The sequence below is a fragment of the Amphiprion ocellaris genome, chromosome 7 (genome assembly GCF_022539595.1).
Source record: "Amphiprion ocellaris isolate individual 3 ecotype Okinawa chromosome 7, ASM2253959v1, whole genome shotgun sequence".
Lineage (NCBI taxonomy): Eukaryota > Metazoa > Chordata > Actinopteri > Pomacentridae > Amphiprion > Amphiprion ocellaris.
In genome coordinates this window covers 37,273,938-37,291,496 of record NC_072772.1, presented here as the reverse complement: position 1 = coordinate 37,291,496, position 17,559 = coordinate 37,273,938, and the positions used below count along the sequence as shown (strand labels likewise).

The 17,559-nt window shown below is 42.6% G+C and overlaps 1 protein-coding gene across 1 annotated transcript; it reads left to right on the top strand.

Moving 5' to 3' along the window:
• Positions 1–3,931: 3,931 nt before the first annotated feature.
• On the top strand, positions 3,932–17,334 carry LOC111564450 (anoctamin-7-like). Its single transcript, XM_055011889.1, has 23 exons — positions 3,932–4,021; positions 5,242–5,299; positions 5,372–5,520; positions 6,921–7,028; positions 7,438–7,574; positions 7,652–7,709; positions 8,143–8,253; positions 8,334–8,499; positions 8,737–8,827; positions 8,961–9,057; positions 9,432–9,575; positions 9,838–9,975; positions 10,297–10,395; positions 11,662–11,764; positions 12,431–12,542; positions 12,738–12,792; positions 13,585–13,682; positions 13,767–13,924; positions 14,489–14,694; positions 15,264–15,409; positions 15,517–15,607; positions 15,838–15,957; positions 16,076–17,334. Exons 1-23 carry the CDS (start codon positions 3,932–3,934, stop codon positions 16,130–16,132), a joined length of 2,592 nt encoding a protein of 863 aa, XP_054867864.1. The 3' UTR covers positions 16,133–17,334.
• The last annotated feature ends 225 nt before the right edge of the window (positions 17,335–17,559 follow it).

The window sequence follows — 17,559 nt, the reverse complement described above, 5'->3', positions numbered from 1 at the left end:
ACCAAAAATATGGGAAGTAACCACAGAAAGAAGCAGAATGACCACTAAAAGGTGCAAATCACCCTAAAAAGATGTAGAATTGCCACAAAAAGACAAAATCACCAAAAAAACCATTCAAAACCATAACAAGGTGTAAAATCACCACAGAAAGATGCAGAATAACCAAAAAAGTGCAAAATAAAAAAAAAACATGCAGTATCACCCCAAAGGGACACAAAATTACCAAAAAACACAAAATATCACCACTAAAAGATGCAAAAACCCCAATGAAAAGGTGCAAAATCAAAGAAAACATTTGCAAATCACCCCAAAAAGATGCAGAATTACTACTAAAAGACCCAAAATGACCATAAAACCATTCAAAATCACAAGAAAACATTCAAAACCACAAAAAAAGGTACAAAATCACTATTAAAAGATACAATATTACCACAAAAAGAGCAAAATCACAAAAAAACATGGAAAGCCACCATAAAAGATGCAAAATCACAGCAGAAAGATGCAAAATCATCATAAAAAAGTGGAAAATCATCACAAAAACATTCAAAACCACAACAAAAATCTGCAGAATCACCACAGAAAGACCAAAAATGAACATAAAACATTCAAAACCAGCACAAAAAGAGATGAGTTCAAGGGCGTGGGAAAGTTGACCACCGCTTTTTGTTTTTACAGCGTCTGCCAGATAAATTAGTCATGCTTTAAATCTGTGGGCAGGTTCTGGGTTCAGAGCATTCAAACAGATTCTACAGAAATATAAAATCTCTCTAAAAGTCTCCAGTCCAGCAGAATATCTTCTTATCTTCGGTTTCATCCAGAACACCGACTAAATGTTAGGAACACTCCAGGAAACGATGTTTTCACAGCTTCTACCTGAAGTTACTAATGACCTTCTCATAGCGTCAGATAATGGACTGGTCTCTATACTTATTTTATTGGACCTTAGTGCAGCATTCGAGACAATCGACCACAGACTTTTATTACAGCGACTAGAACATTCTATTGGCATTAAAGGGACAGCACTGGACTGGTTTAAATCCTACTTATCAGACAGGTTCCAGTTTGTGCATGTCAACAATGACTCTTCTGAGCATACTAGGGTTAATCATGGAGTTCCTCAGGGTTCTGTCTTAGGACCAATACTGTTCACATTATACATGCTTCCCTTAGGCAATATTATTAGGAAGCACTGTATTAATTTCCATTGTTATGCTGACGACACTCAATTGTATTTATCTATGAAGCCAGATGAAACTAATCAGCTAGCCAGACTGCAAGATTGTCTTAAGGACATAAAGACCTGGATGACCTATAATTTCTTACTACTAAATTCAGACAAGACTGAAGTCATTGTATTTGGCCCCAAACATCTTAGAGAATTGCTTTCAAAGCATATAGTTACTCTGGATGGCAGTACATTGGCCTCCAGTACTACTGTGAGGAACCTCGGCGTTATCTTTGACCAGGACATGTCCTTTAACTCATACATAAAACAAATCTGTAGGACTTCCTTTTTCCACCTGAGAAATATTGTAAAAATCAGGAACATCCTGTCTCAGAGTGATGCAGAAAAACTAGTCCATGCATTTGTTACTTCTAGGCTTGACTACTGTAATTCCTTATTATCAGGTTGTCCCAAAAGCTCTCTGAAATATCTACAGCTGATCCAAAATGCTGCAGCCAGAGTACTGACGATAGTTAGCAAGAGAGATCATATTTCTCCTATGCTGGTTTCTCTTCATTGGCTTCCTGTTAAATCTAGAATAGAATTCAAAATCCTTCTTCTGACATATAAAGCTCTTAACAACCAATCTCCATCATATCTTAAAGACCTGATAGTACCATATTATCCTAGCAGAACTCTTCGCTCTCAGACTGCAGGCTTACTTGGAGAAGTGACCTGTAACTTCTCTCTAAAAGTAGAATGTGAGGCAGAGCCTTCAGTTATCAGCTCCTCTCTTGTGGAACCAGCTCCCAGTTTGGGTTCTGGAGGTGGACACCCTCTCTAATTTTAAGACCAGGCTTAAAACCTTCCTTTTTGACAAATCTTATAGTTAGGACTGACTGGGGGACCCTGAGGGGGTCAGCTGGAGTCTTCCTCTTGGACGTCCCTTAGTTCTGCCCCTAGTTCTGCTGCTACAGGCCTAGGCTGCTGGAGGACCTCTCTGGATGCACTGAGCCCTTCTCTATCTACCATTATATTTAATATATATATATACCATTATTGCATTACACTCACTCTGTTTCTCCCTGTGTCCTTTCTCCGAGTGTCCCTGATCCCAGAGCTGGATGCTTCAGATCTGTGGTGGTTCTCCCACCAACTGGTCTAATCTCCATCTGTGGGATGCTGCTGCTGACCTTCCTCCAGCCCACTGCTTCCAGCTGCCCATTTCCATCAATCTACTCTGCATCACCCTCACTATACTTGATTTGCTCATCTAGTTACTGTTTGAATGTTACTACCAGCTATATATGTAGGATATTTATGCCAGAGCCGTACATCAGAACAGGAAACTAGGAATCAGTTTCAATGTTAGCTTCTACTTTGTATGTATCATCTGTCTGATCATACATGTATCCAACTGTGTTCTATGTTCCTTGTTCCTCCCCCCTCTTCTCCCATCCCTCCCCCTCGACCTCTTCTGTCCCTCTCTACCCTCCTTCCAGCATGTTGTGTTCTGTAGTTATAATAAGCTGTCACCAGGAGGCGCTACTGAGCATATTAAGGTGACGTACAGGTGGTTTTAGTAAGTGAGGGAGAACACGAGAAATAATGCTATGAAGTGAAGCATAGATGACATTTCTTCGGGTGGTCATTTATTTTCGCGAACTGGAAATACCACACAGCAGCAGATGGGTCCCCCTCTATAAAGATCTGGGTTCTGCTCCAGATTGTTTCCCTGTTAAAGGGAGTTTTTCTGCCACTGTCTCCTTAGGGTGGCTCTGGGGGTTCTTATGGGTTCTGGGAAGCGTCTTGAGACAATTTGACCTGCAGTTGGTGCTATATAAATAAAATTGAATTGAATTGAATGTTTTAGAGCTTCTACCTGATGTTTTCAGGGCTGCAGGTAGAAATGTCTGCATCAGGAAACAAACACTCAGAACAAACAGACCAGGAACTCCTCCGGCTGCAGATTTAAATAACAGAAAACAGCTCAACGTCTGGATCTGAAGTGAATTCATTCCACCAGAGAATGAGGAGACCAGAAGGTTTTAGAGTTACCAAGGTGTGAAAACGTCCAGGTGAAGGTGAAACACAGCGAACTACATCACAAGGAGGGGGCGGGGCTTACCCTGGTCACTCTGCAGGTACAAAAAACATCTTCAGCTTCACCTGAGCTTCATCTGAGGTGAGTGGAAACTTCTCTGTGGTAAAGAATGTGTGGAGCAAAGCTACGTCCTCTCTTCTCGTTTTCATCGGTGTCTTTTTCTGTCTTGTTTTTGTTCTGTCATTTTGTGTCTCGTTTTTGTCGTTTTGTGTCTCGTTTTTGTCATTTTCTGTCTTGTTTTTGTTGTTTCCATCATCCACCAGTGTTCCTACAGAATGTGTAGAGCAAAGCCATGTCCTCTCTTCTATTTTCCATCTTTTCATCCCATTGTCAGCCTTGATTGAACGTCTCCCTCCAGCTCATATTATCAGGATCAGACTAATTCTTTTGACTGTTTTCCATCAGTCAGTTTGTCCTCTTGGTCAGCAGTAACAGCAGCTAAATATCTAGCTTCTACTGCTGAGAAAAAGATCACATTAGCATGGATTAGAGTAGGGTTAGCAAACAGCACAGAAAACATGGAGGAAGAAGCTGAGCCCATCAATACCTATTATTGATCAATATGGAGCAGAAGGTTCCAGATGTTCTGGAATGATCCTTAAATACTGTTTGTCTGCTGAATAAAGTTGAGCTGATTTTGAATCTGATGAAGGTGGGGCACGATGTGGGGAAGCAGGAAGCAGAGGGACGACGGCGCTACTCTCATTGCCATGGAAACCAACCTGGAGGATGACCGGGATAGTGTCACCATGGTAACACCGGTTAAAGAGGATCGGAGTTCCTCAGGGCGACGTCCTGGAGCCTCTATCTATCTATCTATCTATCTATCTATCTATCTATCTATCTATCTATCTATCTATCTATCTATCTATCTATCTATCTATCTATCTATCTATCTATCTATCTATCTATCTATCTATCTATCTATCTATCTATCTTTCGTTCTTTCGTTCTTTCGTTCTTTCTTCTGTTTGTTTTGCAACAACCAGCAGCAGAATAAGAGAAAATCAACATCTAATAAATAAAAACCAACATTTCCAATAATTAATATACATTTTCATCCTTCATTTAACCTGAAATTGTGGAGTTTTTACGTTTAATGTTTTTTTACGTGTGAAAACAATGAAATGACCTGTAATATATAATAATTAAATCAGGTATGATGATAAATAATGCATATAAACCTAAAATCAGTGATCTGACAGATTATTAATACTTCCAGATGTTACACACTGATGAAAACACTTTAGTTCAACAGTTTTGTTGTGAAAATTATGTAGCTACAAAAGAAATTTCTCATTTAACCAACAAATCTGTAAAACTACAGAACTGCCTAGAACTGAATCTTGTTTTATAAACATATTCACAGGATTAAAGTTGAATCTAGCAGTTTCAGATGTTAAATAAAAAGAAAAATATGTGAAATTATTATGAATCTGTACTTGAAGTGTTTTCATGTAAAGGTTTTTTAAAATTGTAAATATTTTTGGTAATTTGGAGGTTTTTGGTGGTATTTTACGTAAGATGTTAAAACATTTTACAAGTTTACCTTAAACTTGTCCAACATCTCTCAAATTTTGTCTAAAAATTGTCCAAAGTGATGCAAAATTTGGGCAGTGACTGGAACATTTTAGAAAGTGACACAAAATTTGTCCAAAATGACTCAGATTTTGCCCAAACTGACTCAAATTGTACAAAATAACAAAAAATTATAAAATGACACAAAATGTGTCCAAAATCATTAAGAATTGCACAAAATGACTCAAAATTTGTCCAAACTGACTCAAATTATCAAACAAATCTACAAAATGATTCAGAATTTGTCCAAAATCATAAACAATTGCACAAAATGACTCAAATGTTGTCGTAAAGGACTCCAAAAAATGTACAAAATGTTGGAAAATGTGTTTAATTTAATTCACCATCTGGTTCTGTAGTTTTCTGATGTTTTTAATCTGCCTTCGTTTCCCAGAATGCACCGGTCCAGCCTGCAGTGGGGAGCGTGCTCAGTGACGGCTCTACTCCAGTCGGTGAGTCAGACAATCCACACATTGTGTATGTTTAATAAAAACAGGATAAACTGATGGTGGACTGCTGCACAGACTTCGTTCTGGTGTGGGAGGAGCCTCTGGATCTGGGGGAGGAGCCTCTGAGCTCAGGGGAGGGGTCTGGTGACACTGACTCCGCCCACCAGCAGTGGAGGGAGGAGTTTCTGAGCCGACTGACGGAGCGTGGACTGATCCAGGAGCAGGTGAGGTTCATTCTACAGTGCTGCAGCTCTGAGGAACCAGAATGAAGGAGACAGAACTCAGCGACGTTCTTCTGTCAGTTAGAACGATGGAAAACAGGAAGAAGAGGAAATTCTTTGATTGCTGGGTTTGTAAAACTCGTCCAAAATCCCACAAAATGTGTCCAATATATCTAAAAAATACACAAAATTACTCCAACCTGTCCAGAATGACTGAAATATTTTCCTAATTTACTCAAAACTTGTCCACAATCTCTTAAATTTTGTCTAAAATTACCCAAAATTGTCCAAAATGACTCAAAAATTGAACAAAAATTGCCCCAAATACCTACAAAATGCACACAGTTACTCTAACCCATCTTTAAACTTGATCAAACATTTTCCAAATTAACTTGAAATTTGTCCAACTTCTCTCAAATTTTGTCCAATAATTGTTCAAAATTATGCAAAATTTGTGCAGTGACTGAAATATTTTACAAAGTGTCACAAAATTTGTCCAAACTGACTCAAACATTTTACAAAATGACTCAAATTTTGTCCAAACACTCATATTTTACAAAATAACAAAAAAATTACAAAATTTTGCAAAATTTTCTGAACAATGGAAACCAGAAAAAAGAAACCTTATTTTACCAAACTATTTTTCAAACTTTGAAGTTTTTGTTCCCACAGATGTTAAAAACCTGGAACTAATGTCTCTACATTCTGTACATGTTGAACTATTTATATTTTTACAGTTTCTATGGAAGTTTTCTGTCTCTTTTGTGTTGTTTTATGTTTTGTATTTCTCACTAATTTCTTGTGTTGTGGTCATTTTGTGTCAATTAATTTTGTCTTGTTTATGTCATTTCTTTCCCTCTTTGGAACATTTCTGTCTCCTCTTTGTAATTTTGTGACTTATTTTTGTTGTTTGGTGTCTCGTTTTTGTCGTTTGGTGTCTCCTTTTTGTCATTTGGTGCCTTGTTTTTGTCGTTCTGCTCTTTTTTGTCGCCTCTCTGCTGCCGCTGGTTTCTTTTTAAATGACACCTGCAGAATTAGGTGGTTTTGATGAAACTTTATGAATTATGAGCTCAGATTTTTTTGATTTTCCAACATGTCACTGATGATGTGTTCAAGGACTGTCAGAAAGAGGAAAATCTTGCCTGTTTTTACAGTTTTTGGCTGATAAATGGAGTCATTTGGAGTTTTTTGTAGGTCTTTGATAGCGTTGAATCGATTCTGTTTTCTTTTACGTTGAATTTAAATGTTCTTGTTCTTCTTCAGTTCCTCCTCCCCTGTTTGTTCTGTCTGTTTGCTTTTAGTTCGTTTCTCCTCAGGTTTTCTCTCTGCCGTGGCCTCAGGAGAGTTTCATCTGACAGAGCAGACGTTGACTCTGTGGATGATGGTTTCTGTTTGCTCTGCAGAGGGTGGTCCTCCTGGAGAAGAAGAAGACCTCCTTCGTCCTCCTCAGCGCTCCGTGGAGCCTCCTCTGTTATTACGCCGAGGAGATCAGCCTCAGAGTCCCTCTGCAGGTAAAACTTCTCACCTGGTTAGGCCTGTAGGCACAAATATTTAGCTGAGTTCATTAAAGTCAGAGGAGATTGTTGGGGAGACAAAGGAGAAGAAACAAGAACACATTCAAATTGTGCAACATAAAACCTGCTGTCAGCTCTGGTTGGAGGTCATTAACAGCCACATAGATCTCTGTCATGGTGCCCATTGCTGCTAAACTCATCCAGGTCCTGGGAAAACCAACCAGACTTCCAGTCCGGTTGGTTTCTCCTGAAGCTCCTACGACTAAAAGGTGGAACATGAGGGTCAGGTCATGAACCTCCTCAGAAGTCTCTGTCATGGTGCTACAACTGGTCTACTGACCTTCTCCTTCTTCTACCTCATGGTTAATATACTTGTGTTGAATCATTGGTTCATGTCGTCCTGCAGGTGGTGGAGGCTCCAAACCTGAACTCGTCTGAACAGGTCCTGTCCAAGCTGTCCCTCCCCAACCCCCTGTCCCAGGACGTCCCCAACCCCCCAGCTGACTACTACACCTGTCAGTTCAGGACCAACAAGCTGCAGAGGTCCAACCACTGAGACACTCTGTCCTCAGCGTGCAGCTGCAGCTTCAGTCCGTCACCTCTCTGTCTTCTGTCTGCAGGTTTCTGGGCAGCGACCACCAAGAGACCTTCTTCAAGACCACTCAGAGACACCAGGTGGTGAGTTCAGGCTCTGCAGGACGTTACACAACCAGTTGTTCAGCTTCATTTGAGGAGCAGACAGTGATTCAGGAGACCTGATCTCAGTAATCTGAGACCTTTATGTTCAGATCTGTCACATCTGAAAACACTGACAGGTGGAGCTGAAGCTTCTGTTCTTCTGGTAAACCAGAAACTCAAAGCAACACTTCCATGTTTAGTAAATCCTGTGGTTTGCCGTCGTCTCCATAACTAGAGGAGAATGCAGATCCAAGGAAGAGATAGCCTAGCCTAGCCTAGCTTAGCATAAAGACTGGTAACAAAGGGAAATCAGATCCTTTAAATATGCAGAGAACTCAGGCAGACCAAGAGCAGAAACCTTCAGACCTTCAGGTGAGGTCAGACAGGAGGATAAGTGAAGATGTGGTCTGGTGATGGTGTTGTGTTCCTGCAGCTGTACGAGATCCTGGCCAGGACTCCGTACGGTTCGGTGAAGAAGGGGGAGGTGGGAATTGACCGGCTGGTGAGCGAGCAGGTCTTCACTGCTGCCTACCCCCTGCACCAGGTGAGAGCTGGACCGCCTGAAGCTCCACAGCTACGCTTCTCCGGGTTCTCCAGCTGTTGAACATCTGTCTCTGTCTGCAGGGTGACTTCCGGCTGCCCTCCCCCCCGGTGCCGCCCCACTGTTTGGGTCTGAGACAGATCCTGTATGCGTACTGGGCCCAGTGGTCCTGCTGGAGGCGCTACCAGCCTCTGGACCACATCAGGGAGTACTTTGGGGAGAAGATAGCGCTGTACTTTGCCTGGATCGGTAACTATAGCAACGCCACTAACGGACCAGCTGTTTCACTACTGCTTGTTTAATCAGGGACTGTGTCCAACTGTAGGTTTCCATGGTAACTGTATCTGACTGTAGGTCTCCATGCTGACTGTTTCCACGGTAACTCTCTGTGACTGTAGGTCTCCATGCTGACTGTTTCCACGGTAACTCTCTGTGACTGTAGGTCTCCATGCTGACTGTTTCCACGGTAACTCTCTGTGACTGTAGGTTTCTACACTGTCTGGCTGTTACCAGCGTCTCTCGTCGGCACGGTGATCTTCCTGATCGGGTTCGGCCTCATGGCCACTGATGTTCCAGCGTAAGTACAAGCAAAGCAAAGGGTTTGTCAGGAATCACTTCCTCTGCTGCACCGATCAATCATCAATATGTCTCTGATCAATAATACGCTGATGACATCACATATTTAATGTCTGCTGATTGGTTGTTTGTAGGAAGGAGGTGTGTAACAGTGGAAACAGATTCATTATGTGTCCGATCTGTAACATCTGCTCCTACTGGAACTACTCCAGCATCTGTAGCACCTACAAGGTACCTGTCTGTCTGTCTGTCTGTCTGTCTGCCTGTCTGTCTGCCTGGACACTTGTTTGTCTGTCTGTCTTTGTACCTGTCTGTCTGTCTGTCTATCCGTCCACCTGTCTGTCTTTATACCTGTCTGTCTGTCTGTCTGTCTTTATACCTGTCTGTCTGTCTGTCTATCCGTCCACCTGTCTGTCTTTATACCTGTCTGTCTGTCCGTCTGTCTGTCTGTCCGTCTGTTTGTCCGTCTGTCTGTCTGTCCGTCCGTCCACCTGTCTTTCTGTCTGTCTGTCTGTCTGTCTGTCTGTCTGTCTGTCTGTCTGTCCACCTGTCTGTCTGTGTGTCTGTCCATCTGACTGTCTGTCTGTCCTCCTGTCTGTCTCCAGGCCGGTCTGCTGTTCGATAACGGAGGGACAGTGTTTCTCAGTGTCTTCTTGTCTCTGTGGGCCGTCACCTTCCTGCAGTACTGGAAGAGACGATGCTCAGTTCTGGCTCACTGCTGGGACTGCTCCGACTTTGAGGACACTGAGGTACCTGTCTCACCTCACCCCTGTCTCACCTCACCCCTGTCTCAGGTGAAAGTCTTCTAGGTCAGCTCTGAGTCCAGTCACAAAGCTGAAACTCTTTCTTCCTCTTTGAACCTTTCTGGTCGTCATCCTGGAGATTTATTTTAAAGCTAGATCTACAGACGTGAGATTAGAAGGTTTAAGGTGCCGCTGCTCATATTTTATTACTAATTCTTCCTGTCTTGTTGTAAATGTGTTTTCTGAATCCACCCACCGTCCTCCACAGGAGCGACCTCGTCCAGAGTTCACCGCCATGGCGCCGATGACGGTGAGGAACCCGGTGACCGGAGCAGAGGAACCCTACTTTCCTGAGCAGAAGCGCCTCAACAGAACTCTGACCTCCTGCATGGTGATCATCATCATGGTGGGTCTCTGATGCTGGACGTAGTTTGATGTAGTTTGAACATGACAAAGTCATTTAAACTGAATATCAGACAGAGAAGCACGAGGATCTGTAAAAAGACCACGCCTTGTCTTTTAGCAGCACATCAGTAGTTTTCTAGAACAGAAGAGCAGCTGGTGAATCCAGAAGATCCTACAAACCTTCAGCTGTAGAGGAGTAAAGAGAAGCTGCAACTTTAAGAAGTAAAAAGGTTTTTCCAGAAATAGACACTGTCCGTCCAGAGCAGGATGACTGAGACCTTCCAGGAACAGGAAGTCTGTCTGATGGTTGGTTTCCCTGCAGGTTGCCGTGGTGCTGATGTTCGTCATCGGCGTCATCATGTATCGCACCATCGTCGTGGTCATCCTCTACAGGAACATGAAGATCTTATCCAGCTCCATCGTGAGTATGACTCAACTCAACCTTTAACTGGTTTTAACTCTGAACTCTGACCAGTTTCTGTCTCATTTTCTTCACTGTGGTTCATTTTTAATCTAAAGTCCTGCAGCTCTGTGCAACCAGAAGAACATAAAGAAGAAGAGAGAACTCAGAGAGCAGCTGGATATCAGGAAAAATAAACATTTCTACTTTCGACTATTTATTTCATAAAGCCTGTCCAAAATGACTGAAACATTTTGTAAAATGACGTGAAACTCGTCTAAAAATCTCACAAAATTGGTCAAAATATCTCAGATTTGTCCAGTATCACTCAAAGCTGTCAAAATAACTCTCAGGTTTGTCCAAAACAACTTGTTACTAAAAGATTAACTCAGAAAAGTCTTCTGTGCAGAATGACATAAATAATACAAAAATACACACTTCTTTCACTATTTCTTAAAACCTGTCAAAAATGACTCAAACATTTTCTAAATTCACCTGAAACTAGTCTCAAATTGCACAAAATTGGTCACATTTTAATGTTTTGTATCTCGTTTTTGTAGTTTTGTATCATTTTGTTTTTGTCATTTTTTTGATAATTTGTGCCTTGTTTTAGTCATTTACTTTTTCACTTGTGGTGCTTTGGTTTGGTTTTTATCTCGTCTTTGTCATTATTTATCTTCTGTCTGTCATGATGTGTCTCTTTGTGTCCATTTGTCTCCTCATCCTGTAGATGTTTTTCTGTCTCCAGACTTTTCCTCTCTACGCTGCTCGTCATCAGTAGAAGATGTTTCACCATGCTGAATGTATCTCCAACAACCTGCTCCTCTGTGCACCGTTTCTGAGCTATGCTGCATTTATTTTATTCATCCAGGAGCTTTGGTTTTCAGTCTAAAATAGTCCAAAACTATTTGGAATGTGTCAAAAGTAGCATAAAATTTTCCATACTGACTCACAGTTGGTCCAAAATAAGACAAAATGTCCAAAATGAGTCAAGAATTGTTCAAAATAAGTCAAAAACGGTCCAAATTTACTTGAACGTACCTGGAAATATGCTGAAATTTGTCATTTTAAACAAGATATGAATCATATATGAAGAGCAGAGGCTCTAGGACGCCTCCCTGAGGGACGCCTCCCTGAGGGACGCCTCCCTGAGGGACGCCTCCCTGAGGGACGCCTCCCTGAGGGACGACTCCCTGAGGGACGCCTCCCTGAGGGACGCCATGCTCCCGACTTCACATCAGTGCTGCTGATTCGACTTCATGAATAAAGAGTGTTTTCTGTGTTCAGGCCGTGAGGATCACCAGCATCACAGCATCAGTGTTGAACCTGGTGGTCATCCTCCTGCTGTCCAAAGTTTACATCGCTCTGGCCCGAGTCCTCACCCGCTGGGGTGAGTCACTGTCCTCACCTTCAGTCTCACCTGTCAGGTTGTTCCGACTCACCCTGAACCTTCACGTTCACATCAGGGAGAAGATTCAGGTCAGGCTCATTGCTGTAGAGCTTCAGGAGTTTTTGGTTCTGAGTTTACGGAGAAACTTTCAGTCACAAAACCTTTCAAAGTTCTGAAGTTCTCTAAATGCTAAAGTTCAACAAGGAAAATGCACAAGGGTTTTCTAATCATCAATGAACCTTTCAGCACCATTAGCTAACACAATGTAGCATTAGAGCACAGGAGTGATGGTTGCTGGAAATGTTCCTCTGTACCTCTATGGAGATATTCCATTAAAAATCAGCCATTTCCAGCTACAATAGTCATTTACCACATTAACAATGTCTAGACTGGATTTATCATTCATTTAATGTTATCTTCACTGAAAACAAACTACTTTTCTTTCAAAATCAGGACATTTCTGAGTAACTCCAACCTGCTGAACGGTGGTGTACGTTCTCAGCTGCAGGTTTTGGGTTCAGTTGGTTTTCGATGCGTTAAAGTTTAAGAAAGCGTTCTGAAAAGGTAGTGTTTAAAGAGTTGAAGGATTGTGTGTCTGTTTGTACAACATGTGTGTAGTGTGTGTAGTGTTGCTGTACAGTGTTTATGTGCTGTGTGTGTTCCCAGAGATGCATCGCACACAGACCAAATACGAAGACATGTTCATCCTCAAGGTTTTCATCTTCCAGTTCGTCAACTTCTACTCGTCTCCGGTTTACATTGCCTTCTTCAAAGGCAGGTGAGAGCCAATCAGAGCGGCCGTACAGATACACCAGTCTGGAATTTATATTTTATATTCTGGTTTTGTCATTTTCTTCTTGTTTGTACGCCTCTGTGTTCAAAAGATATCGAAGTCTTCCAAGATGCGAACGTGTTTTAATCTCAACGTACAGTTTCATCTGAACCTGCTGTTTGTTTGTTTGTTTGTGTTCAGGTTCGTCGGTTACCCTGGAAACTACAACACAATGTTTGGAGTTCGCAACGAAGACGTGAGTCTGTCACACAGTCTGACATGAATAAACAGATAGATGGATGTAAATCTGTATTATTATCGCGACTCAGAATCAGATCTGGTGCTTACATAACTGTTCCTGATGATAATGGAATTCTAAGTCCTTATAACTGATTCATGTTCAGTTTAACAAATATTCAGCGGAACCAGAACCATGAATTATTTCTTAAATTGTCCAACAGCTACATTTTTTTGTCTCTTTCTTTTTTGATGAGTGAAATTGATTCATTTCTTCACTGAAATGACCATAAAACAGAAATTCAACATACAACAGAAGTGAATGCAAAATCACTAAAATATCAAATGGTTCTAAACTGAGTTTTTCCTCTGATGAACAATCACAAAGAAACACTTTAGAAAGACAACATTGGGGATTTTGCCTTCAGAGGAGAAACTCAATGAACCAAAGTGAGTCCAGCTGTGATTTCAATCACTCTAACTGCAGACAGATTATCTATGTCTGCATCATGGAAAAGAACTGAACAGACGAAGAGAAACATCTGACTGAGAGACTCGACAAAGATGGAAAAGGATCCAGGAATATCAGTGAGCAACTAAAAACCAGTGAAGCACAGTCAGCAGGAATCAGGAGGACTGGAAGGAGTCATAGTAGCACTAATCAGGAGGTCTAGAAGGAGTCATAGTAGCACTAATCAGGAGGTCTAGAAGGAGTCATAGTACCACTAATCAGAGCTGTAGGTTCTACCAGAAGTAATGTGATTACTGTGAGGGATGCAGGTTCAGTCACTGCTGTCTGATGTTTCCTCAGTGTGGAGCAGGTGGATGTCTGATTGATCTGGCTCAGGAGCTGCTGGTCATCATGGTGGGAAAACAGCTGATCAACAACATCCAGGAGTTCTTCTTACTGTAAGAAAACAAACGGACTCATGAGCAGAGAATGAATGAGCTTCATGATTTCATAGATGAACCTGAAGACTCACTGTCTGTCAGGAAGGTGAAGTCTTGGTGGCAGAAGAGGAAGCTGAACCATCAAAAGAAGGAGGAGGATGAAGAGGAGGTTCACAACTACCAGGAGGAGGTTCCTCAATGGGAGGCCGACTACCAGCTGCAGGTCTGTGGAGGACTCTTCGACGAATACCTGGAGACAGGTGAGTTCCATCCAAAGGTTCCTGATCCAACCTCCACAACAGGGTCTGTCCAGAGCTGGACTCTTGTCCTCTGTGTTTCCCAGTGGTGGAACCAGTTACCAAACTCTGTTCAGTCTTTACGAAAAGACTAAAAAGCAGCTCCTCACTGAACACTGAGCACTTGACAGACTACAAAAAATAAATCCTGTTACATCTGCACTTCCTGTAGACACCACGGTCCTATTATCACACTAGAACTAGTTCTATCTTATCCACTTTGGTTTCTCCTGACTAGATCCTTGATGTGTTGAATCTACTCTCAGATGGACGTCGCTTTGAAAAAGCGTTAAATGAAATTGTAGAATTGTAGAATATAGAAGAGTCCTGACATGTTGGACTAATGAAACATGTTTCTGCTCAGAGGTTGTTCTTGTCGTTTGTCGTAGTGAAGATGATTCTGAAGACAGCAACGTCGTTGAAGGGGAGGAAAGCTGCAGATAAAAGTCATTTTTATACCTGTAGTCCACACCTGGTGAGTCTTTAACCTGGTGAGTCTTTAATGTGAATCCTGCTGGTCCTCCTCAGTGCTGCAGTTCGGTTTCATCACCATCTTCGTGGCGGCCTGTCCTCTCGCTCCTCTCTTCGCTCTCATCAATAACTGGGTGGAGATCCGTCTGGACGCCCACAAGTTCGTGACTGAATATCGCCGGCCGGTGGCGGAGCGAGCTCAGGACATCGGTATCTGGTTTCCCATCCTGCAGTTCATCACACACATGGCCGTCCTCAGCAACGTAAGACTGTGCACGTGGTGAGGACGTGTAAGACTGTGCACGTGGTGAGGACGTGTAAGACTGTGCACGTGGTGAGGATGTGTAAGACTGTGCATGTGGTGAGGATGTGTAAGACTGTGCACGTGGTGAGGACGTGTAAGACCTGTAAGACTGTGCACGTGGTGAGGACGTGTGAGACAGTGCACGTGGTGAGGACGTGTGAGACAGTGCACGTGGTGAGGACCTGTAAGACTGTGCACGTGATGAGGACGTGTGAGACTGTGCACGCGATGAGGACGTGTGAGACTGTGCACGCGATGAGGACGTGTGAGACTGTGCACGCGGTGAGGACGTGTGAGACTGTGCACGCGGTGAGGACGTGTGAGACTGTGCACGCGATGAGGACGTGTGAGACTGTGCACGCGGTGAGGACGTGTGAGACAGTGCACGTGGTGAGGACGTGTGAGACTGTGCACGTGATGAGGACGTGTAAGACTGTGCACATGGTGAGGACGTGTAAGACTGTGCACGTGGTGAGGACGTGTTGGTCCCACAGCAGTCTGAGCACAACATCAACTTTGTGTTTCCAGGCGTTCCTCATAGCGTTCACCTCGTCCTTCCTGCCCCGTCTGTACTACCGTTACACCAGAGACAGCACGCTGAGAGGCTTCATCAGCTTCACTCTGGCCACGTCTCCACACACCTTCAGCCAGCAGCACCACAACGCCTCCTGCAGGTCGGTGACCAGACTGCAGCTCCGTGTGCCGCTGATGCTGGAGATCCTGAGGATGCTTTGGTGTCACTGCAGGTGTTTGACTGGATGTTTGCTGTCGTCCTCTGCAGGTATCGAGGTTTCAGGGATGAAAACGGTGAATACCTGCCAGAGTACTTCCATCTCCTCGCCATACGTCTCGGTTTTATCATCGTCTTTGAGGTTGGTGTCTCTCACGCTTCAGGTGAACTTGATGTAACTGTAGTTTAGGAAGCTTCTTGAGATTCACCTGAGCTCTGTCTGTCTCCTGAACGTTCACATTCAAAGGGTAAAATATTTGGATTGTATTTTACAAACCAGAATGTAGCAGAAACATCCAAACAGGAACTTTACTTTCAGAAACTTTACTTTCCTGTTAGATCTTGAAGGGTTTTGATGTCTTTCTTCCTCAGCATGTGGTCTTCTTCATCGGCCGCCTGATAGACCTGATGGTCCCTGATATCCCTGAAGAGGTGGAGCTGAAGATAAAGAGGGAGCATTACATGGCTAAAGAGGCGCTTGCTGAGAACCAGGTCCAGACTTTAACCTGTCATCAGAGTGTTTGAGGAAGTTCTAGTTATTTCCTGTCACAGTGATTGAGCACAGATGCTGTCGTTTGGTTTGTTCCAGTGTTGTGTTCTGTGTTTGCAGTCTTTGATGGAAACCCTGGTTCCTTATGAAAACGACATCCCATCCACTGATTTGTGACAGCGTGGATCCAGAACTTCACCACCAAACCTGGAGGGGATCCCAGAGGAGGATGAACACACTCCATCTGCTTCCACATCTACAAGACGGAGCTTCTTTGGTCGACCAGAACTATGTCACATCTTTTAAAGAACTACAGACCAACACAAGACCTGAAGATACAACAGAACTTACAGTCCTCTGCTAGATTTGTAGAAGATCTACAGGGTTTGTGTCAAACCTCTACAGAACAAGAGTTCCAACACATCTGCAACATCTCTGGACTACACAATCTCCCAGAGTTGTGTTGGATCCCTACATACCCTTCAAGATACTTTCCCAGAAGTCTACAGGATCTGCAGACATCTTCTAGACTTCACCAAGAGCTACAAGTCTTCCTCACATTTCTACAGGATCTGTTGGACAGAATGCTGCATGACCTGCAAGAACTGTTTCAGACTTTTAAAAGTCCTACAAGAACTGTGTAGGATCTACAGACATAACAAGACTGACAGACCTCTGCTAGACAACATCTACAAGGTTACACCTCTGGAAGACTTCTACAAGAGCTACAACATCTGTGATCTACAGGATCTACTAGAGGATCTTGTGGAACTCTGAGAGGTCGACAGCGTCTACAGGATCGCTGTTAGATTTATCCAAGAACTACAAGACTTTATCTGGACTTCCTGCTAGAACTCTGCTCTATTGATCTCAACCAGCTCCTGACAGGAGTTTTATCGTCGCTCTTATAGACCCCTGGATCTCTGATTCTGTTCAAAAGGTCAGAAATGTGGAGCGGAGTTTCCTCACGTCTTGTTTGGTCCAAAGATCTTCAGTTTACCGTCACAGAAGAAAGAAACCAGAAAAGATTCACAATTAGGAAAATGCAATCTCACAATTTAAGCTGTTTTTATTTAGAAATGATCAAAACCAATGAATCAGTTATCGATAGTGAGCAGCTAACGGACTTATTTATGTCTTTTTCCTGTCTGTGTCTCCACTGGTAGAAGAAACCTCCCCATGAACCTTCACCTGATCAGATGTTCATGTATTTCTGATCATCTGACCATCCAGCTGTGTCTTTGTTCAGTTGATAGTAATTAATGTTTATTTGTATTTGAAGGGATTTTCTTCTTCTGCAATTCCAGCATGTAATCATAAATAAATCCTGTCTCCAGATGATCCTGGTTCCTCTAAAAGTTCTGACCAACCATCTCCCAACATTAAAGTTTACCCATCTAATGGTTTGGTATTGCTGTGCTCAATACTGAGAAACTAAAATTCCATCTGTTCTGGATTTAAATTAATTATAATCTTAAAAGTTAACTATATTAAACAAATTAATGCCTCGGTAGTAAATAAAATAGTGTTGAACTTTTAACCTCTGTAGTTTAAGGAAATTATATAAATAACTAATTTCTTTCTGGTTCATCATGAGAAAATCA

Coding starts and splice junctions, on each gene's coding strand:
- LOC111564450 (XM_055011889.1), top strand. CDS start 3,932: ATGTGGGGAAGCAGGAAGCAGAGGGACGACGGCGCTACTCTCATTGCC. Junction 12,793..13,584: donor TTGGAGTTCGCAACGAAGAC/GTGAGTCTGTCA, acceptor ATGTTTCCTCAG/TGTGGAGCAGGTGGATGTCT. Junction 15,958..16,075: donor AGGCGCTTGCTGAGAACCAG/GTCCAGACTTTA, acceptor CTGTGTTTGCAG/TCTTTGATGGAAACCCTGGT.